The 23,524-nt window shown below is 43.0% G+C and overlaps 1 protein-coding gene across 2 annotated transcripts in view; it reads right to left on the minus strand.

Moving 5' to 3' along the window:
* SLC37A2 (solute carrier family 37 member 2) overlaps positions 1-23,524 on the minus strand; it is a 66,672-nt gene that overhangs the window by 3,970 nt on the left and 39,178 nt on the right. For both annotated transcript variants that reach the window (XM_067470697.1, XM_067470696.1), the window contains exons 6-17: positions 22,363-22,439; positions 20,699-20,865; positions 17,943-17,980; positions 16,006-16,173; positions 13,895-13,985; positions 11,086-11,148; positions 10,610-10,695; positions 8,036-8,084; positions 7,831-7,904; positions 5,636-5,714; positions 5,231-5,328; positions 3,462-3,526 (exon numbers count right to left, since the gene is read on the minus strand). In XM_067470697.1, the coding sequence (XP_067326798.1) occupies positions 3,462-3,526; positions 5,231-5,328; positions 5,636-5,714; positions 7,831-7,904; positions 8,036-8,084; positions 10,610-10,695; positions 11,086-11,148; positions 13,895-13,985; positions 16,006-16,173; positions 17,943-17,980; positions 20,699-20,865; positions 22,363-22,439 (1,055 nt within the window). The remainder of the gene's footprint in view (positions 1-3,461; positions 3,527-5,230; positions 5,329-5,635; positions 5,715-7,830; positions 7,905-8,035; positions 8,085-10,609; positions 10,696-11,085; positions 11,149-13,894; positions 13,986-16,005; positions 16,174-17,942; positions 17,981-20,698; positions 20,866-22,362; positions 22,440-23,524) is intronic.

Consider the following 23,524-nt stretch of genomic DNA (forward strand, 5'->3'; position numbering starts at 1 on the left):
CAAGAAGCAGGAAAATTGCATTCAAAGCACCCCGACAGATGGACATCCAGCCTCTGTTTAAAAGCTTCCAATGAAGGAGCCTCCACCACACTCTAGGGCAGAGAGTTTCACTGCTGAACAGCTCTCACTGTTAGGAAGTTCTTCCTAATGTTCAGATGGAATCTCCTTTCTTGTAGTTTGAAGCCATTCTTCCACGTCCTAGTCTCCAGGGAAGCAGAAAACAAGCTTGCTCCCTCCTCCCTATGATTTCCTCTCATGTATTTATACATAGCTATCATTTCTCCTCTCAGCCTTCTCTTCTTCAGGCTAAACATGCCCAGCTCTTCAAGCCGCTCCTCATAGGGCGTGTTCTCCAGACCCTTGATCATTTTAGTTGCCTTCCTCTGGACACATTCCAGCTTGTCAATATCTCTCCACAATTGTGGTGCCCAGAATTGGACACAATATTCCAGATGTGGTCTAACCAAGGTGGAATAGAGGGGTAGCATGACTTCTCTGGATGTAGACACTAGACTCCTATTGATGCAGGCCAAAATCCCATTAGCTTTTTGGCTGCCGCATCACATTATTGGTTCATGTTTAACTTGTCCACAAGGACTCCAAGATCTTTTTCACATGTACTGCCCTCGAGCCATGCGTCGCCCACTCTATATCTTTGCAGTCAATCCTGTCTAGCCCAAAATGAGGGATTATTGAAAGTGCAACGTAAGGACATCTAAAGACTTATGTTGCTTTACAAACATGTTTGCCTATATGTGCTGTGGTCCAGACTGAGCATCACAAAGTGATTTGTGTAGACATCTAGCATTCCAGTGCTCTGGTGCTTTGCCCTTCTAAAATAATGATTTCTTATTGCTTGTGGAGACGTTCCTCTGTCTTGCACAATGTCACCTAAAGGACTCATCTATGAAACTACTGTGTAAGAAATGAATGGTCATTGGCATGCTTTTAGGATGAGAGCTACTTAATTCACACTCCCGATGGTTGAGCTTATTGGGCCGTGTTGAGTGCTAGGGAAATAAATAACTATTCCCTTGAATTGTTGACATCACCAAGGTTTGGGGAATTATAAATGAACTTTTCAAAGCTTTGCTCCTTCTCAAGACATAGATATCCTTAACTTAAACTGTGCAATGAATGAGGTCTATATGGCCAAAATGGTCTATATGGCCAAAATGAATGGACTCATCGCTCAGCTGCTGTGGGGAGTCTACACGATGCATGTCTAGAACTGCTTCCTCCAGCCATCAATCCAGGAACACAGGATTTACTCCAAGAAGTCTGAGTGACCACAAAAGTTTGTAGATGTAGCTGGGCACTTTCTTCGCTGGGCAAGTGGATTGCCAAAGGGATCTGTGGATGCTTTAAACAAGTGGTTCCCAACCTCTGGTCTGTGGACCACGAGTGGTCCGCAAGAACTAAAATATGGTCCACAGCCTCACTGTTACTACACCATTGTACTGAGAGCAACTGGTCCCATTAAATTTATTTATTTATTTATTTATTTATTTATTTATTTATAGCATTTATATGCCACCCTTCTCACCCCAAAGGGGACTCAGAGTGGCTTACAAGATATATGTATATATAAACATAAAGGTAAAGGTTTTCCCCTGACATGAAGTCCAGTCGTGTCCGACTCTGGGGTATGGTGCTCATCTCCATTTCTAAGCCGAAGAGCTGGCGTTGTCCATAGACATCTCCAAGGTCACGTGGAGCCGTACCTATTGATCTACTCACATTTGCATTTTTTCAAGCTGCTAGGTTGGCACAAGCTGGGGCTGACAGCAGAAGCTCATGCCACTCCCCAGATTCGAACCTGCAACCTTTCGGTCAACAAGCTCAGCAGCTCAGTGCTTTAACCCACTGCGCCACTTCTAATAATTCTATTATTAGCATAGTACAATATCACTATTATATATTACTATACTATACTATTGTAATATTACATGTAATATAAAATATATAATTATAATATCATATTATTAGTATTATATTATATTACATTATAATGTTATAAATATTATATGTATATATAATATATTATATTACATTATAGTGTCAAGGGTATTATACAGGGTTAGTCAAAATGCATAGGCCAATAAGCCATTCAATTGAATGGCTTATTGGCCTATGCATTTTGACTAACCCTGTATATGGTTTTCTGTGGGTGAGCAGATGGTGACTACTGGGTGGAATATGTTTTGTATCAGAAACTAGAGTTGATGTGGTCTATCCAATGCAATTTTCTGAATTTTTATGTGTTGGGTCTTAATACCTTCCTGTAGAAATAACCTACTTAGCTCACAGATGTCACAAAGGAGGATGAAATCAGGAAAGAGACAGACAAAAAAATCATAGACTGAAATTTGCACATTTCCCCTCCGTTAAATTGAAGGATGGACATACACAAAAGGGATGGACATACTCACACTGCAAACTATTTTGTATCCAACACTATTGGGTGAGTTAAGGCCACACAAGAGCTACAAAGGCATATACAGGAGAAGTTTGCTGTTAGTATTGGTTAAGGAAACATGGCAGAGTGGTCTTTTCTTGTCTTGTCGAAGACTTTCATGGCCAGAATCGCTAGGTTGCTGTGAGTTTTCCTGGCTGCATGGCCATGTTTCAGAAGCATTTTCTCCTGACGTTTCGCCCACATCTATGGCAGGTATCCTCAGAGGTTGTGAGGTCTTCTGAGGACCTCCGAGGATTCCTGCCCTAGGTATAGGCGAAACGTCAGGAGAGAATGCTTCAGGAACACGGCCATACAGCCTGGAAAACTCACAGAAACCCATTGGTCTATCTTTTTTAGGGATGTCAACCTTTTTTTTAAGCATCCTGGTCAAATCTTCACTTTGGTGCTCTGGATTTGAACATGGCAAAGGATGTGCCATGTACTTTTCTGCACTGAGACGTTTTGGTACAAGAATTAAATGCTGTAATACAGAGAGTAAGTTGTAGTCTCCATTGCTTCATGTTGATGTGCCGATAAGTTTATCAGTTGAGTTTTTGAAAACCCCTCCGCTGGCAAACTGTATTCCTTCCCTGGAAATTCCTGCGCATTTTGTGTAGTCACATTTGGCATAGGTAAGTAAATCCAAGACCACCACATCACAATTCAAATACAATATCTCCTAAAGCAGCTCAGTGCAAGTATCAAGTACATTCAGTAAAATTATAGGTGGCAGCAGCAATGGCAGAAAAGTTAACATAAGGATACATCTATGGAGTAGCCTCTCATAACCAAATGTTTTGGATTACTGATCACATCACACACAACCAATGCATGGGCGGAGATATGTAGTGTATTAGGTTAGAGAAGGCCAAGCTGGGGAAATTGGGCTGGATGCTTTGAATCACTGGTGTACAATTCAGGTCCTGAAAACAGATTCTATTCTATTCTATGACAAACAACTCCTGGAAGAGCTCCAAGGCTTTGTGGTTCTGTCAACACCTACCCTCTTTTCCTTGTGTAGCTGCCGCACCATCCTCGCATTTCTTTGAACACCACACGTGACAGAAACTGAAAGCAGAAGACACACACAAAATTAGTTTCTGTGGCTTCTCTTGTGAAAGGCTCGCAGTGTACCTGGGCATTGATGACATGGGTAGAAGCTTAGGCTGAGCCATCAGTGGGCATAAGCAGTGTATGCTGTCCCCCAAAACTTTACACCTGAGGCAGAAGGCAACATCACTTAGGAGATCCCTTCGTTGTCTGAGTAAGATTGTCCTCCAAGTTCGGTGTCCTGGCGGTGGGTCCGTAGGTGATTGTGGAGCCCTATTCTTGACCTGCATGTTCTCCCGCAGTGAGAGCATTGGTTTCCAGGTGGAAGGCGGTCCCGGTTGGGGTTGGCTTGATGCACCTTCCTCTTGGCATGTTTCTCTCTTTCGCCCTCCATTTGTGTCTCTTCAAATGCTACAGCACTGCTGGTCAAAGCTGACCTCCAGCCAGAGCGCTCAAGGGCCAAAGCTTCCCAGTTCTCGGTGTCTATGCCACAGTTTTTAAGATTGGCTTTGAGCCCATCTTTCAATCTCTTTTCCTGTCCACCAACATTCTGTTTTCCATTCTTGAGTTCAGAGTAGAGCAACTGCTTGGGAGACGGTGGTCGGGCATCTGGACAATGTGGCCGGTCCAGTGGAGTTGATGGTGGAGGACCATCCCTTCAGTACTGGTCGTCTTTGCTTCTTCCAGCATGCTGACATGCATTGAAAGAAGTATGTGGTCCATGCACCATCTTAAAAGTTGGCTCCAAAGCTTCTTTAGAGCACTCGGAACCATGGTCACATGATATATTAATATTTAGTATTGCTTCTGCTTTTTTTTTTTTTTAAAAAAACTCTGATTCTGTTAAGCCTTTGACTGAGAAATTACTCAATAAATGCCAAGTTTGGAGTCCTCTAAATTAACTAGGGATGTTGGGTTATTGTAGGTTTTTCAGGCTATATGGCCATGTTCTAGAAGCATTCTCTCCTGACATTTCGCCTGCATCTATGGTAAGCATCCTCAGAGATTGTGAGGACCTCACAACCTCTGGGGATGCTTGCCACAGATGCAGGCGAAACGTTAGAAGAGAATATTTCTAGAGCATGGTCATAGAGCCTGAAAACCTACAACAACCCAATATTACAATTGCAGGTCTTGCTGGTGTTCGCACAGGCTTTTCTCCATTCTCTGAACCTCTTTAAGGGCACCTTTCAATCCAAATAGGATCCATTCTTGAGTTCGGAGTAGAGCAACTGCTTTGGGAGACGGTGGTCGGGCATTCGGACAATGTGGCCGGTCCAGCAGAGTTGATGGTGTAGGATCATCGCTTTCAATGCTTCATGTGAGTTTCATGTGACGTCTGTAGATAGTCCATGTTTCGCAGGCATATAGCAGGGTTGGGAGGACAATAGCTTTATAAACAAGCACCTTGGTATCCCTAGGTGGGCCTCTAACACTCTCTGCTTCATTTGGAAAAATGTTGCACTCGCAGAGCTCAGGCAGTGTTGTATTTCAGTGTCAATGTTGACTTTTGTGGAGGCGTGGCTGCCAAGGTAGCAGAAATAGTAAACAAATAGTAAATATTACACCATTCAGCTGTATTTCTGGCATTGGAGAGGGATTGGCTGGTGACTGCTAGAAGAGCACTTTGATTTTCTCGATGTTCAATGACAGGCCGAGCTTCTCGTAGGCAACATACAAGGGCAATATATTGATACAGACAATTTAGCAAAATGAACTCACTAGGCAAGCCAGGACATCTGCCGATATCAACATGTAGAAGACATTGTCCCAACTGGAGCGTGAAATTACCCCTGCTAACAAGGGTCCAAGAGCAGCACCTGCAGAACAAAATGAGAACAATGCAAAGACTCAGCAAGAAAGCAGGCAAGAGAGAAGCCCAGTTCCTGATGCTATGAAAGGTGGGTCTGAGTAACCAAACTTTTTCAATTTGCAGGAGGAATTCAGATCTCAACACTGATCTAATGATCCTAGCTGACTGAGACCGTTCTGTGTTCCAGACATTATTTTGCTGATCAATGTTCACCCTATACTCTGCTGAACAGTATGGGACAGACCACTATCACAAAACAGTTGGCTCCAAAACATCATCTGCCAATGCAGCTCCTATGTTCTCCAGCAACTGACCTACAGATCCAGTTCCATCAATAATGGCTGTAACGGTGGAAAGAGCCTTTGCATTTCCTTGGAGACTTTCATGAGTGCCCTGTGGTGGAGGAGAAGAAAAAGTGATTAAAATTTCAGGCAATTTTGATATAATAATAATAATCATAATCATCATCATCTTTATTTATACCCTGCCACCATCTCCCCAAAGGGGACTCAGAGCAGCTTACATGAGGCCAAGCCCAGCTATACATTACAGCAACATAAAATATAAACAACAAAATAGCATCACAATAAAATAAATAAACCAATCAAGTAAAATAAACAGTACAAAATAACATAATGGAAAATAAACACAGTGGGTGGGCCAAATGCTTGTATGCATATGTATGCGTTTTATTATGCTCTGTGTGTGCGCACGTGTGTATGTAGAAGAGCGTATAGACACATTCACACACATTTCCAAGTGCCCTAATATAGTACAAATGCAATCCTGCACTAATAATATTTGGGGGGAAATTCTGTTCTTTTATCTTTAAACTTTTCATACTTTTTGGCAACAATTGCAGAAGTTTTTGTTTGTTCTTACACAGTTCTATGTCCTAAAGGCATCAAATTTTGTCAGATCTTTCAAACTAAGTTTGGTAAGGCTTGGCCAATGCTTGGATGGAAGACTGTCAATGAATACTGCAACAAGTCCAGGGGTTTGGGGGCACAGCTCCCAACCGCATCCACATCAGCATGCGCCTGGGTACTTTCTGGGTGGCCTTGAGAGGCAGGGGTTCTTCCTGGGTAGGAAAGGGGGCTCGCACCATATCTGCCATTGATCGTGGCTTGAAAAACAGATGTCTGCTAGAGAGCTCCTCGTTGTTATTGCCCATCCAGAGAAGAATTAGTAAAAAATAAGTGATTTGTACAACGAATACATTGATGCAATGTATTATCCTCTGCTAGCCTGCTAACTGGATCTCACCCTTACAAGCTGAGGAAGGATGCATCCCATTCATGCTGGGGAAGGCCTCATCTCCCACTGCATTGCAGGTACATGTTACTTGCTTGTAATTAATTAAAATCAGAGTATGGATTAAGCTGATGCCTTGCTTGATCTTCAAATCAATCAAAATGCAAGTAACCCCAATAATAATAATAATAATAATAATAATAATAATCACACAGTCCTAGACGCTTGGGAAGTGTTCGACTTGTGATTTTGTGAGACGAAATCCAGCATATAGATCTCGTTTGCTGCGACATACTGTGCTTTTGTGTCAATAATAATAATCAAACTGCAAAGACTCTGGCACAAGCCAGTCAAGGTGGTCCCAGTGGTGATGGGCACACTGGGTGCAGTGCCTAAAGACCTTGGCCTGCACTTAAACACAATCGGCGCTGACAAAGTTACCATCTGCCAGCTGCAGAAGGCCACTTTACTGGGATCTGCACGCATTATTTGCCAATACATCACACAGTCCTAGAAACATAGTAAGTGTCCGACGTGTGATCCAATACAACAGCCAGCAGAGTGTCTGCTGTGGACTCATCTTGTTGTGTTTCATGTTTCAAATAATAGTAGTAGTAATAATAATAATACTTTATTTATACCCCGCCACCATCTCCCCAAGGGGCCTCGGGGTGGCTTACATGAGGCCAAGCCCAACAATACAGCAATACAAATATACAACATAGGAATACAACAGTAAAATATAAAGAAAATAAATAAATACAATACAAGAAACAAAATAAATAAGCACAACAAACAACGTAAAATTGCAATGACTGAACACACAAAAAAAAATTGGTCACAGTGGGCAGGGACGGTTGCAAAGATTAAAAATTAAAACACTGGGTGAGAGAGCAATGTAATGTATCTGGACAGGGGATCCAGGGGACGAAAATAGGATTTAATTGCACTAGCAGGTAAAATAAAGTGCTTCCGAGGGGATTTTTGCAGGGTTTGGTCAGGTCAGGGATTATTGTTCATTCAGTCATTGAAGGCACACTGGAACAACCATTTTTCAAGCTCTTCCTAAAGACTGCCAGCATGGGAGCTTGTCTAATTTCTCTGGGGAGCGAGTTCCAGAGCTGAGGAGCCACCACAGAGAAGACCCTCGCACTTGTGATGGGGGTGGGAGCGAGAGAAGGGCCTCTCCAGAAGATCGAAGGGATTGTGTATGTTCATAAAAGGAAAGACCTTGATGCTTGGATGCCGTTCTTACCAAATCAGCTGACACTGCCGTTGTGATGAGAGCGTAAGGCCCATTGACGAGGCCGCCACAGATAATCAGCATGACTGCAAATGGGGAGAGGAGACATTTCGCTGAGCAAGTTATGTCCCTATTGACAACTATTTAACCTACATGGCGATGCACCCAAGGGCAAGCCCTGCGCCAGGATGTGAAGATGTTTAATGGCCTGCCTTACCTATAGATGTGGCAAATCCATTCTGGCCAATAGAGTTGTATAAGAACAGCTAGAAGAAAAAGCAGAGAAGCAAGTTAAGAATTTCCAAACTAAAAATGTTTCTTCATCCATAGAAACTCAGTGGCTACACAATTCATCCCTTGAACATTTATGCTATATGTCATGAATGACTTTTTCTTGCAATTTCCAGTGTGAGGGGGTATATCAGATTACAGAAAAACATTTAGACATACAGACATATAGTTTCTATGCAACTACATTGGATTTACAATTACATGGGTAACAAACAAGCAAAGGAGAATTACATTTTCACTCAACATTCACACACATGTGCATGCATTCATCCTCATGCACCCAAATATTACCACTGTTGTGGTTCAGCCTGGGTGTGAACCTGAACCTGATTCTCTGATTGTATTTCCTGATGCTACTGAAAATGTATTTCCTGATGCTAATGAAAATGTATTTCCTGATGCTAATGAAAATGTTGATTCTGAGGTCAGTGTAGAAGAAACTCCTGCAGGCTTGGAAAGTGAAAGTACACATTCTCATGCGAATGTTTCAGAGCCAAGCGGTGATAGCTCTCCAGAGAAGCTAACACCTGGGATCCTTAATGAGGATAGAAGAGGACAGATTTGGAAAAACAGGGGTGAATCGCAGAGTCTGCGAAGGTCAACCAGATTAAAAGAAAAAGAAACAAGGGCTTCAAAGCCTGGAGGCATGTCACAAAACAGTTTCCTCAGCTTTAAGTGCCTCTCGCCGGGTTGACTCTTTAGATCAGGCATCGTTTTAGACTGAAGCATTACCTTGGCAGATCTCCCGTTTCCCGTGGCCTTCATCCCAAGAGGCTTCTAGTGCACCAAGTACGGTTAGTGGATTGCTAACAGGTTCCAGGATTTTAGTGTTGCTTTTGGTTTTTGATCTAGTTCATGGATATTTCTGCTTGCTGATTTTTACTGTGGCTTTTTGACTTTGCATTTTCCTCTATTTTGTAACCATTTTTCATCAATAAAAAGGGATTGTTTTTCCCACAGTCAAGTGTGGTGGATTGTTGTCTTAGGATCTTGTTTCCTGCTCTAGGTTGCAACAACCCCATCACTTTCTCCCTCCTTGGAGAATCACCTGTTAGGCCAGACCCTGCTTTCCTGCAACTTGCCAATGCATAGTTCCATAACTTCATAAATTCAAAACTCCAAAATGCATCCTTTCCCCAAGCACAATGCCAAGGATCAGATCTGTGTTTTCCATACAGCAGAACCTGACTCCCTGCACAAAATCTACAACTCCAAAAGTGCACCTCTTCCTCTTCCCTTGAGAAAGAAGCCCCAAAGTGACCAGACTGCTCCTTTGCCTATCTGCCACTCTCCGAATACACTATCTCTGCCCTTCCCATGGAGCACAGCACAGCGGGTGGAACAGACTCCTCAGGTCTGCCACACTTTGAGCATTATTAGATTGAGTCTTTTATTCTGCTGATGTAGTCTCAAAGTTGTAAATTACTGATAGATGTCGTTCATCTTGGATCCATCTCAGTTTCCTGGCCAGATGTTGATCTTCTTTATTGGTGTTGATCTTATGTTGACTTCCTTCTTCAATCAATCATTGATTTATTACGGTCTATGACCAGCACAACATAGGATGGGGCACAAATGCCCAAGGGGAATTGCAGTTCCCAAGTAGGTCAAATATAAAAGCAAATTAAAAATATTATAAAAAGAAAACAGATTAAAAAACAAGTTAAACTTACAGTTTAAAGAGCAGGTATAAGTCTAAAGAAGGGGGCAGCTAGTAGGAGATATCAAGCCACTGGGAGGCTCTGAAGGAGGTTGGGAAGAGAACTTCCTTCTTATCATTGTAAACATTTCTGTTATCACTGTCCCAGTTCTTATCAGATTTTACTTTTCAGTTCTTATTAGCAACTTTTAATTACAGTCCAGCAAGCAGGTAGTTAGTCAGCGCAGGCCTTAATATTATACTGGTGTCTCCAAAATTATGAGCTCCATCCATCCATTCATGTTCCATTCTTCCATTCATTCCCATACATCATATTAAATTCACATTTATCAAATCTGCACATTGAATTTCTTATTACGTATATAACTTTTTCCTAATACTAGAACTGCCATAGTTCCAGCCTATAGGATCCTGGAATTCTTAGTTTGGTAAGGTATTTAGCCACATCTCTTCTTGATGGCTCAGGTACCTGAACCGCAGTTCCCAATATATTCTGAAAAGAGAGTTTGAGGATTTTATAAGAGGGTTCGCAAGACCGGTTGCTCTCGTTGCCACATGGTTTTGAGGCAACGGTGTAGTAATGCTAAGGCTACAGACCATATTTTCGTTCTTGTGGCCCATTGGTAGTCCACAGACTACAGGTTGGAAACTACTGTTCTATGTACTTAATCAACAACCACAAAAAACAAGTGTAGAGATTAGCATCTTGTTCAGTCTATGTTAAAGGAAAACCTTCCAACTATCAAATGGGAGTGTGTGTGTGTATTTCTTCTCATAAGAGCTACCTGGCAATCCTAAGCACATAGTTGCGGTAGCTGGAGGCCCTTGGAGGATACTCACCATAGGAGCAGCCAAAACCAGCATCGTACAGCATGTGGTAGCCCTGCCACCAGTGTAGTCAGAGATGAGACCAGCCAGAATGCCTCCTGCATGACAAAATCACATTTCATTTTCCACAAGGTTTTCAGTGGATTGGTTCTTTAATAGATTTTAAACTTTTGTGGTGTATTTTGTTTCAGCTGTTTTGTTTTACCTTCTATTGGAAGCTACTTTTTGGTCCCATATTTAGAGAAAAGTAGGATATAAATTAAATCACGCAAATGTGGACTGCGAAGAGGGAGAGCTAGTGAAAGAGATGGTGATAGAGAAGTATGTATCATGTGGGGTCAGTGTCATGGTCCAGTTCCTTTCCATTCTACTTGTGATAGCTTTCCTCCACTGGAGATTAGCTCACCCATCCATCTCCACAGGTTCCTGTCTCTCCCTCTCCTCCCAGATTTACATGGAAAACAGATATGAAGATCAATCAAACGTACCAACTATGCCACCGACATCGAAGAGGGTGGACATATCTCCAGCTTCTTTTGCAGATAAATGAGCTGCGGAAAAGAAAAAAACACAGGCTTTAGGAACAGAAAGGATCCAAAGGCAATGTAGACAAATGCAGAGAGCATCCTTTACATACAGAAGATCTCCAGCTGAAATTTCCACATGGCCAGAACCGATAGCAATGGGCTAGATCCTTTAATTAGTAACCTAGTATGATGTGTAGCAGCTCTTCACATTCAACCATTAATAAAGATGTAGAAAGAAGGCCAAAGTAACATGTAATGCTATTCATGCAACTAGCAACTGAACATGTATGTATGTAACAGAGACTTGCTGGTAATACGAGGGTTGAATAAAAAGTAATGCCTCCACCTTCGTAACTCCTCAACAGATGGCAGTACTGGGATGCGGCAGGTACTGGCTTGCTCAGTAGACATTCCTCTACAGTGCCATTTTGGCAGAAAGTCTTAGCATTGAATGGTTGTGTTGTTAAAGTACGAAGTATGGAACCCTGCGCAGATGGTCGGTCAATGCGACTTAAACAATGTGCAGTCATTGAATTCTTGATAGCAGAAAGTGTCACTTCAACATCTTTAAACTTACTCATCATCATCATCATCATCATCATTTTATTACTTATTAATCGCCCTCCATCCAAGATGCTCTAGGCGATTTATTTTATTTATTTATTTCGGTTACTTCTACCCCGCCCTTCTCACCCCGCAGGGGATTCAGGGCGGCTTACAAAGGCACAATTCGATGCCAACATCACATAACAGTAGTATAAAACAATCTAGCAGCAATTAAGAGTTAACAAACAGTTTCTGCATTATAACAATAAAACCAATAAAGCCAATAAAACCACTAAAACCAATTACATCTCATTAACGGTCAGCGTTCGCCATCTCATAGTCCAGTTTCCAATTCCACTTTGTCAGTCCTGTCCGTCCTAATCGTCTGATTGTCCTTATCTAGTTGTCAGATTGCCCAAAGGCCTGGTCCCACAACCATGTCTTTACTTTCCTCCTGAAGGAGAGGAGGGAAGTTGATGACCTAATTTCTCCCGGGAGTGAGTTCCACAGGTGAGGGGCCACCACTGAGAAGGCCCTGCTCCTCATCCCCACCAACCTCACTTGTGATAGCGATGGGGTCGAGAGCAGGGCCTCCCCAGATGATCTCAAACTCCGGGGTGGGACGTAGAAGGAGATGCGTTCAGATAGGTACGCTGGACCGGAACCGTATAGGATAAAGGATAAAATTGTAAAGGATAAAAATACATACATACAGATATTGATAAAATTAACACAGATCAAAAGGTCTAGTAAAAAGCCAGGTCTTAAGTACTGGGGTAAAAAGCCCTAACTCATGCATGGCTCTCATATAGGGCGGCAAGGAATTCCACAAGGCAGGGGCAGAAATAGAAAAAGCTCTGCGTCTGGTCCTTTCCAGGTGCACTTCTCTAGGACCCAGTATATGGAGTAAGTCACATTGGGATGGTCGTTGCGACCTCCGATGATGGGAGAAGGAGAGGCGGTCCCTAAGGTACGATGGTCCCTGGCCGTAAAGAATTTTAAAGGTCAGAACTAGCATCTTATATAGACCATGGTAATCATTTGGAAGCCAATGCAAATGCTGCAGCACTGGAGTTATATGGCATTTCATGGGTGTTCTTGTGAGTAACCTGGCTGCCGCATTCTGAACAATATGGAGCTTTCGGGTCATAGACATCGGAAGACCAACATACAGGGCGTTGCAATAGTCCAGCCTAGACGTGACCGTGGCATGGGTGACTCTTGCCAGTCTCATCAGATAGGTAGGGTACCAATTGCCTCACTTGTTGTAGATGGAAAAAGGCCTGTTTGCTGGCAGCAGTGACCTGAGCTTCCATTGTCAGTTGCGAATACAAAATGACACCCAAGCTCTTAACGGTAGGTGAAGGAGATAGGGCAGCACCATCGAAGGTGGGTAGCAAATGGGTCAGAACTATCGAGCGGCCATGCCAGAGAATCTCAATGTTCGCCGGGTTCACCTTCAATCTACTAGCACGTAGCCAGTTCGACAGAGCCTCCAAACATAAGGTGAAATTGTCTGGTATTGACGTTGCTCCAGGCTCCAAGTGCAGAAGAAGTTGGGTGACGTCCGCATATTGATAGCAGTCTAGGCTGAAACTCCGAGCCAAACTAGCAAGGGGTCTAATGTAGATGTTGAATGTGCCCAGTGATGCACAGTACTCACATCAACACAATCATCATCAACAGCTTGCATTCTCTGATGAATCTGCTTTGGGGTGACACCTTCTGCTGTCAAGAATCCAATGACTGCACATTGCTTAAGTTGCATTGACCAACCATCAGCGCAGGGTTCCATACTTCGCACTTTAACAACACAACCATTCAATATTAAGGCTTCCCATCAAAATAGAACTGTAGAGGAGAGTCTACTGAACAAGCCAGTACCTGCCACATATCAGTACTGCCATCTTTTGAGGACACTGGAGGCATTACTTTTCATTCAACTCTCGTAGCTGCTTTGAGCCCCATTTAAGAGAGGAAAGCAGGATAATTAATAATAACCACCACCACCACCATTTGAAATTGGAACCACAGAGAAAGCAAAGGAGGCTTTCACCCTCTGTTGGGTTCCCAATCGAAATCTACTCCCATTCACATTTGCTGTTTGTTTTGGAAGAAAAACCTACTGACACCAAACAGAAGTGGTGATGAGGTGGGGGCAAAATGAAGGTATCACCTTCTAATAAGAATTCTTGATGATATAATATCATTTTTTGTAACTTACCCACATTCACGATGTAGAGGGGCAGCCAGTAGAGGAAAGTATAGCTGACTAGTTTGGCAAACAAGAGGCACAAGGAGAACTCCACCACGCCCTGAAGAGGAGAGAGGGAAGGGGATGGAAATCCATCAACAACAGTTTGGAAAAATGGTCTAGAAGACCAAAACAGACATGATGGCATCAACCACAGTGGTTCTCAACCTGTGGGTGCCTAGGTGTTTTGGCCTACAACTCCCAGAAATCCCAGCCAGTTTATCAGCTGTTAGGACTTCTGGGAGTTGAAGGCCAAAACATCTGGAGACCCACGGGTTGGGAACCCCTGCTCTACCGTTTCCCTGCTCATACTGTATACCACAGCATAGAACATTACAGGTTGCATTGTAGTAAGTGGTCTGTGGTTTGCTCTTCTCCACACAGTCCACTTTGTAGTCCCATTTCTTAAGGTTGGCTCTGCATCTCGTGGTACCAGAGCTCAGTCTGTTCAGTGCCTTCCAAGTCGCCCAGTTTTCTGTATGCCCAGGAGGGAGTCTCTCATTTGGTACCAGCCATTGATTGAGGTTCTGGGGTTTAGCCTGGCACTTTTGGACTTTTGCTTGCTGAGATGATCTTGGGAAGTCTGATCTGGCCACGGTGGTCCATGCTCTGGTTACATCCTGAATAGATTACTGCAACGCGCTCTATGTGGAACTGCCTTTGAAGACGGTTTGGAAACTTTAGCTAGTCCAATGGGTGGCAGCCAGATTACTAACTGGGGCGACATACAGGGAGCATACCATCCCCCTGCTATGCCAGCTCCACTGGCTGCCGGTCCATCTCCGAGCCCAATTCAAAGTGATGGTTTTGACCTATAAAGCTCTATATGGTTCTGGCCCATCTTACTTGTCCAAACGCATCCACCCTTGTAATCTAAGATCATCCAGGGAGTCCCTGCTCTCACTCCCGTCAATAGCACAAATGCGTCTTGCAGGGACGAGAGACAGGGCCTTCTCGGCTGTGGCCCCCTGCCTATGGAACACACTCCCAAATGAGGTAAAATCCGCTCCCTCCCTCCTGGGTTATAGAAAAAAATTAAAATAATGGTTCTGGGACCAGACCTTTGGACAATTGATGTATGTAGCATTTTAGAGGGATCTTGACTGGAATGGTGATTTGATTGATGAGACTGTTTTATTGTTTTAATGCAATATGGCCATGTTCTAGAGGCATTCTCTCCTGACGTTTCGCCTGCATCTATGGCAAGCATCCTCAGAGGCAGTGAGGTCTGTTGGAACTAGGAGAAAGGGTTTATATATCTGTGGAATGACCAGGGTGGGACAAAGGACTCTTGTCTGTTGGAGCTAAGTGTGAATGATTCAGCTGACCACCTTCTTTGGAAGATTTTAAACAGAGGCTGGATGACTATCTGTCAGGGGTGATTTGAATGCAATATTCCTGCTTCTTGGCAGGGAGTTGGACTGGATGGCCCATGAGGTCTCTTCCAACACTTTGATTCTATGATTAGCATTTGATGGCCTGGCTATTGTTTGGTGTAGCTTGTTAGTACCTGGAGAAATCTTTCGTTGAGAGGTGATTAGATGTCCCAGATTGTTTCCTCTCTGTTGTTTTGCTGTTGTAATTTTAGAGTTTTTTTAATACTGGTAGCCAGATTTTGTTCATTTTCATGATTTCCTCCTTTCTGTTGAAATTGTCCACATGCTTGTGGATTTCAATGGCTTCTCTGTGTAGTCTGACAATTACAATTACTGTTGTAATTGTTTGTATTGGCATCGTATCGGTGCCCAATGGAAGGCACTGAATCTTGCCATTATTTATGTGTAAACCGTTTTGAGTCCCCCCCAGGAGTGAGAAAGGTGGTATATAAATACTGTAAATAAATAAATAAATAAATAAATAATATCATAGTATCACCAGACTATGTTTCTGTTTTTCGTTCAAAGTTAATCAAAATATAAGTAACTCCAAAGACCTTGATGTAGTTCTTACCAAATCTGCTGAGTGTGATGAGAATGTAAGGCCCATTGACGAGGCCAGTTGAACTAGATGGCCCTTAAACCCCTTCAAACTCAAAGATTTAATGGTTCAGTTGGCAATATTTCCTACAGGGTTGTACTCACCGGTATTCGGAGAGCACCTATGAAACTGATGGCTTCCCGATCCTCTGGTGCTTCTTTGCCAGTTTCTGAGACATCTATGATGTTTTCCCTGCTGTGGGTGGAAACGTTGAGGCTCCCATCACTGATGGAATTTCCTGCCTCCAGGCCTTTCTCGTCTGGATTGGAAACCTGAGAGAAAACCAAACATCTTAGGAATTCAGATGGAGATACTGGGTTATCTGAGTCCACACTGCCATATAACCCAGTTCAAAGCAGATAATGTGGGATTTTATACAGCTGTGTGGGCAAAAGTATGATAGCTGGGACCCAATGCTGGTTGCGTGACGCAGGTCAGAATTAGAGAAGCGAAGACGTTACATATTTGAACTACTAGGTTGCTGTGAGTTTTCCGGGCTGTATGGCTATGTTCCAGAAGCATTCTCTCCTGATGTTTCACCCACATCTATGGCAGGCATCCTCAGAGGTTGTTGGAAACTAGGCAAGTAAGGTTTATATATCTGTGGAATGTCCAGGGTGGAAGAAAGAACTCTTGTCTGTTGGAGACAAGTGTGAATGTTGCAATTGGCCACCTTGATTAGTACTAAATAGCTTGCAACTTCAAAGACTGGCTGATTCCTGCCTGGGGGAGTCGTTTGTTGAAAGACTGAACTAAAAAAAGGATTTAGACTAAGTGATGCTCCTACTTCAGAATGGATTTTGATGTGATACTCTGTTTATGCCAAATATAGCTTCGTAGAGAAGAAGCGATGCTCTGGACACAATCTTGCTTCAGTATCAACAGTACTATCAACATGTTCCTGGACTAAAGAGCCCTTTTAATACTGCCACATAATGCAGGAGAACTGCAATTCCCAGCATCCCATGGCATTGAGCCATGGCAGTGAAGGGCCTTTCCACACAGCCATACAACACAGAAGATAAAGGCAGATAATCCATAATATCTGCTTTGAAATGGGTTATCTGAGTCCACACTGCCATATAACCCAGTTCAAAACAGATAATGTGCGATTTTATACAGCTGTGTGGGCAAAAGTATGATAGCTGGGACCCAATGCTGGTTGCGCAACGTGGGTCAGAATTAGAGAAGTAAAGGCGTTACATTTTTGAACGTGTTTGCATACGATATCTGGATAGCCTTAAGCACTATGCTTGGTTGTTTGTTGTCCCCCCACCCCACCCCCTTTCTGGCGAACTATCTTGCCACGACTCTGTCGCACTTGAGTTTCTCACTCGCTGCGCTGTCTCGGCATTGGGTCCCAGCTATCATACTTTTGCCACTGTGTGGAAGGGGCCTTGCAAATTCAAAACCTGGCTGGTTGTTGCCTGGGGGATCCTTTGTTGGGAGGTGTTAGCTGGCCCTGATTGATTCTTGTCTGGAATTCCCCTGGTTTTTGAGTGTTGCTCTTTATTTACTGTCCTGATTTTGGATTTTTTTAATACTGAAAAACTCATAGCAACCCAGTGATTCTGCCCACGAAAGCCTTTGACAACACAATAAGCAATGTTATCCCGTAATTATTTTACACAAGTAGTACCTGTCAGCCAGTGTATCCATTTCCAGCATACTTTATTCTATTCTCTCAGCTGGCCTGGCTAATAATTATAATTATTAAATTAATAATTATAATTATTAAATATTATAAAATTATATTTATAATTACCTGGCTAATAATAATAACCCTTAATAATACCCCATTCCACCCTTGCACCACCACTTGAGGGTATGGAGTGTGAAAACAGCACTGGGTGATCCCAACCCTAATGACATCACCACGCTAGTTGGGAGATTACTGCAAGGTATAGTCCGAAAGTACTGTTTACAAATTCTGGTGACAAGGCCTCAGGCAACACAAATATGGGGGGCTATTTGCTTTTTCAGACTGCAGATTCTATAAACTGTTGTCCAAAACTCAGAGAAAATTGTGCTTGAAACTCACATGATGTAGAGGTGGACTACAGTCAACATCTTCTGGATCTGAAAGAGAAGGAAATTGCGTTAGGCAAGAACATCTCGATTTCAGAGTGAGTTGTAGCCAGAAGGAATATTTTGCCAATGTATTCTGATTTGGGATTTGTTGACATCAACAGCTGCAAAAATTGGTTTAACGAGAAATAATACATGAAGTCAACTGAAATTGCCTTTGAGAATTAAAAAACAAAAGGCGTCGTTGTTTGACACTGTTGTCCTAGCAAATCAATGAGAGGCCCTGCTCTCAGTCCCACCACCTTTGCAGGCGTGTTTGGTGGGGACAAGAGACAGAGCCTTCTCTGTGGTGGCCCCCTGGCTATGGAACTCTCCCTGGTGAGATTAGGTCTGCTCCTTCTCTCCTGTCATTTAGGAAGCATCTAAAATCCTAGCTTTGGAGTCAGGCATTTGCAGATTGATGGATGATCTGATATAGACTAAGAGTTATTTGACCACAACATTTTGGACTGAGTTGGACGTTGTTTTTAACGTGATGAATTGTTTTATATGTATTTTAGGACTTATTTATTGTATGTTGTTTTATGGCATTATTTATTGTATGGCATTGAATTTTGCTGTTAGCCCTTCTGAGTCCCACCATGGGGTAGAGAAGAATGGGATATAAAATTCCTAAATAAATAAATATCAATTATACTGTTTTCAGCCACAAGATGGCAGCATGGGTTTAATCTGTGTATGAAATGCTGCACAGAGATTCCTGCACAAATGGGCCAATGCATTTTTACAAAAACTCCTCCAAACAAGGCAAACAGACTGGGAAATTGCAGCAATTTGTTGATGTTATTTCTAATATTTTTTTCTTAAAGTACCCAAATGATATTATCCCAGCACCAGATATCGTTAGTTTTTTGCCATTAAAAAAAACTCTTAGGACATATCACAATATGGACAATAAACCATCAAGTGTTATTCTTATGGTAAAGGAAGGGGTCACGCCATTCTGGGAGGCCAAGGGCCTGATATCCGTCACTCCTACACTTATGCCTACGGCAAAAATTACACTTCTCAAATCTTGTTGCAATTGTTGTATGTCTTCAAGTCATTTCTGACATATGCACAACCGTAAACGAATATATGGAATGACTGACCATGCAACTGGACAACGATTTTAGTATGGAGACGCCGAGGATCTTGTTTTCACAGATATATTTGCTTTTTATATTACATTTTAAATGTTGAATTGTTTTTATAATTGTTTTAACTGTATATTGATATTTGTTATGGCATCGAATCGCTGCCAACTGTGAACTGCCTTGAGTCGCCTCTGGCTGAGAAAGGAGCAAGATTTGCTTGGAAAGAGTTTACCTTTCCTAATATCTGAGGCTGAGAGAATGTGACTTGCCCAAGATCACCCAGTGGGTTTCCATGGCCAAGTGGGGACCCAAACCCTAGTCTTCAAAGTCATAGTCCAAAGCCAAACCATTACACCACACTATCTCTCTTTCAAATCTTACCTGGGTGTAATTATTATTTGATCCATTTTGTCTCACATTTTTCACCTGTTCATACCCCAGATGACCCAATAAGGCCGAACAGGGCATAGGGTGACAGCCTGTGCTGGATGGGGTTACACTCCCCCTGAAGGTGCAGGTTCACAGCTTGGGTGTGATCCTGGACTCTTCATTGAGCCTTGAACCTCAGGTCTCGGTGGTGACCGGGAAAGCATTTGCACAATTAAAACTTGTGCGCCAGCTGCATCTGTACCTTGAGAAGTCTGACTTGGCCATGGTAGTCCACGCTCTGGTTATATCCCGTATAGACTACTGCAATGCTTTCTACATGGGGTTGTCTTTGAAAACTGTCCGGAAGCTCCAAATGGTCCAACGAGGGGCAGCCAGGTTGCTAATGGGAGCGGCGCTTAGGGAGTACACGACTCCTCTATTGAGCCACTGGTTGCCAGTCTGCTACCGTGCACAATTCAAAGTCTGGCTTTAATCTATAAAGCCCTAAAGGGTTCTGGTCTGGCTTACCTATCCGAACGTATCTCCCCTTATCTAGAACTTCAAGATCATCTGGAGAGGCCCTGCTCTCGATCCCACCTTCTTCGCAGATGTGTTTGGCAGGGATGAGAGACAGGGCCTTCTCAGTGGTGGCCCCTCAGCTATGGAACGCCCTTCCCAGGAATATAAGATCAGCTCCCTCCCTTCTAACATTGCGCGAAATGGTTAAGACCTGGCTCTTCGAGCAAGCTTTTTCTAAGGTAAAGGTAAAGGTAGTCCCCTGACATTAAGTCCAGTCATGTCTGACTCTGGGGTGTGGTGCTCATCTCCATTTCTAAGCCGAAGAGCCAGCGTTGTCCGTAGACACCTCCAAGGTCATGTGGCCGGCATGACTGCATGGAGCGCTGTTCTACTGGAGCATAATTAGACGTACACTAATATAGGGAATGACTGACGATGCAACTGGACAACGATTTTAGTAAGGAGATCTTGTTTTCCCAGGATCTTGTTTTCACAGATATATTTGCTTTCTATATTACATTTTAAATGTTGAATTGTTTTTATAATTGTTTTAACTGTATTTTGATATTTGTTATGGCATCAAATCGCTGCCGACTGTGAACCGCCTTGAGTCGCCTCTGGCTGAGAAAGGCGATATAGGAATGCAGTAAATAAATGAATAAATAAATTCCTCCCCATCTTTGCATCATATTGGGAGGGCAGGGTCTGTCAGCTGCTTTGGCCCAGGACAACCCCTAATACTCACATTCAATGAGGAACAAGAAGCAGATGACGCCCATGGTGGCTATGATGATCCCGGGCACGATGAAAGACAAACCCCATGTGCTGGAGACCCATGCGCCAGCAATCAAGGACCCCAAGATGTTTCCGACAGATGTGTGTGAGTTCCAGATGCCCATGATGAAGCCCCGCCTGGGAAGAGAAGGCGACAGAAAGGGACAGATCAATCTCTATGCCAGGAAAGAAAGCACACTACAAGTTCTAATGGGTTTGTTCAGACATGGAGCCAAAGGTTGATGTTAAAACACAAGTTCTGAGATTAGAAAAAAATTACCCTGAGCACTATATCTCCCAGAATCTCCAACCAACATGCACAATGACAGTGATGATTGGAGATTTGGGATGGTATAATGCAGAATTCAATCAGCGGTAACTAGTTACTTCCGTGAAGATGCTATATACAAGGGTTGAATGAAAAGTAATGCCTCCACCTTCGTTACTTGCATTTGGATGGGAATATTTTAATAAATCAAACACAAAAATAATCATTAGAATGTGCTCTTTAATTACCACTATTCACTTTTCCACATAATAGAGAAGTGCACTTGGAAAGTACCAGATGCAGGGCTTTTTCTATTTCTGCTCCTGCCTTATGGAATTCCTTGCCACCCTATATGAGAGCCATGCGTGACTTAGGACCTTTTACTCTAACACTTAAGACCTGGCTTTTTACTAGAGCATTCGATCTCTGTTAATTTTTAATTTCTGTATGTATGTATTTTATCTTTTACAATTTAGCTGTAAATCGCCTAGAGTATTCTTGGATGGAGGGCGATTAATAAGTAATTAAATATGATGATGATTATAATCACCAGACAATTGGATAAATTTTTGCCAACGATGAACAAGTTTTCTGAAGCCGTCATGGAAGAAGTCGACACTCTGTTTCCACAACCAGCGTCTCACAGTTATCTCATCCTGGGTACTCATCATACACAGATCTTCCAATAGTCAAGCGAAGCAATAATGTGGCCTACACATTCTTGTGAAATGCTGGTTATGCTTGAAATTTCTCTCTGAGTGATACAAGAATCATCCTGAATCAATCTTTCACTTGTGAAACTCGGTGGTTGCTGTCACAGGACATCCAACTCTTCGTTTGTCATGCAAGTCAGATGTTCCCACCTCAATATCTTTAAACATACTCGCCCAACGACGCACAGCACTCACAGCAACACAATCACCATAAACAGCTTGCATTCTCTGATGAATCTTCTTTGGAGTGACACCTTCTGCTGTCAAGAACTCAATGACTGCATGTTGCTTAAGTTGAATTGACCGACTGCGCAGGGTTCCATACTTCGCACTTTAACAACACAATCGTTCAATGGTAAGGCTTCCCACCAAAATGGAACTGTAGAGGAGAGTCTACTGAACAAGCCAGTACTTGCCGCATACCAGTACTGCCATCTGTTGAGGAGTTATGAAGGTGGAGGCATTACTTTTCATTCAACCCTCGTACTTAATTCATTTTCCAGCCCTGCATTATATTGTCTGTCCCAGTGAGGGAATAAATCAGATACTTCCTCCGCAGATTAAGCAATTAGCACTTGAAAGGAAAACAACCCCCCCGCCCCCCCCCCCCCCCCCCCCACACACAAAATGCAGATGTTAAGAAACCAGACTCACTTCCCCTTTCCAAACCAGTTGCCGACACATGTAACCACGGATGGCCAACCAGTTGTCTGCACCAAGCCATTGAAGATCTAGAGGAACGGCAAGAGAAGGAAAGAAGCAGAGTTAGGGAAACTGCAGGACATATTTGCAGACTCATTCAAGGGCCAAAGGGATGTGGAAATGCAATACTTCTAAGTTCATAACCACTCAGAGTGGTGGCTGAGAGACAGTAATTGAACAACCAGCCACACAACAATTACTAAAGCACACAATCTACTTCCCTGTATATCTACAAAGTAATTGGCCTAGTAATTGACCCTGACTTGGCCACGGTGGTCCATGCTCTGGTTACATCCGGAATAGACTACTGCAATGCATATATGTGGGGTTGCCTCTGAAGACTGCCCAGAAGCTGCAATTAGTCCAACGCTCGGCAGCCAGGTTGCTCACAGGAGCAGGATACAGGGAGCGCACAACTCCCTTGTTACGCCAGCTCTACTGCCTGCCAATTAGCTTCTGAGCACAATTCAAAGTGCTGGTTTTAACCTACAAAACCCTGTATGGTTCCGGCCCAGTTTACCTGTCCGAACATATTCTCCCCTATAAACCATCAAGAACATTAAGATCTTCCGGAGAGGCCCTGCTCTCAGTCCTGCCACCTTTGCAGTTGTGTCTGGTGGGAATGAGATACAGGGCCTTCTCCGTGGTGGCCCCCAAATGAAGTCAGGTCTGTCCCCTCCCTCCTGACCTTCAGCAAGCAATTGAAATCCTGGCTTTGGAATCAGGCATTTGCAAAGTGACGACAGAGACCAGTAAAGACTGAAGTTATTGGACCACAATGTGCGGGCTGAGTTGGACGATGTTTTACTTGGCGAATGGTTTTATATGTATTTTAATCTTATATGTATTTTAATTTATTGTTTTATGGATGTTGTTTTAAAATGTTATTTATTGCTTGCATTGAGTTCTTGCTGTTAGTCATTCTGAGTCTCTCCACAGAGGTAGAGAAGAACGGGATATAAAAGTTCAAAATAAAATAAAATAAATAAATAGAAAATGCTAGATGCCTCTCTATTTTGCATCTAGAAGAACACAAGATGAGACCTGCAACGAAACGCTGCAGTTCGAAGTGCTTTTCATTCAGAATGTCATACGTTACATTCCATTTTCTTTA

The sequence above is a fragment of the Anolis sagrei genome, chromosome 7 (genome assembly GCF_037176765.1).
Source record: "Anolis sagrei isolate rAnoSag1 chromosome 7, rAnoSag1.mat, whole genome shotgun sequence".
Taxonomy (NCBI): domain Eukaryota; kingdom Metazoa; phylum Chordata; class Lepidosauria; order Squamata; family Dactyloidae; genus Anolis; species Anolis sagrei.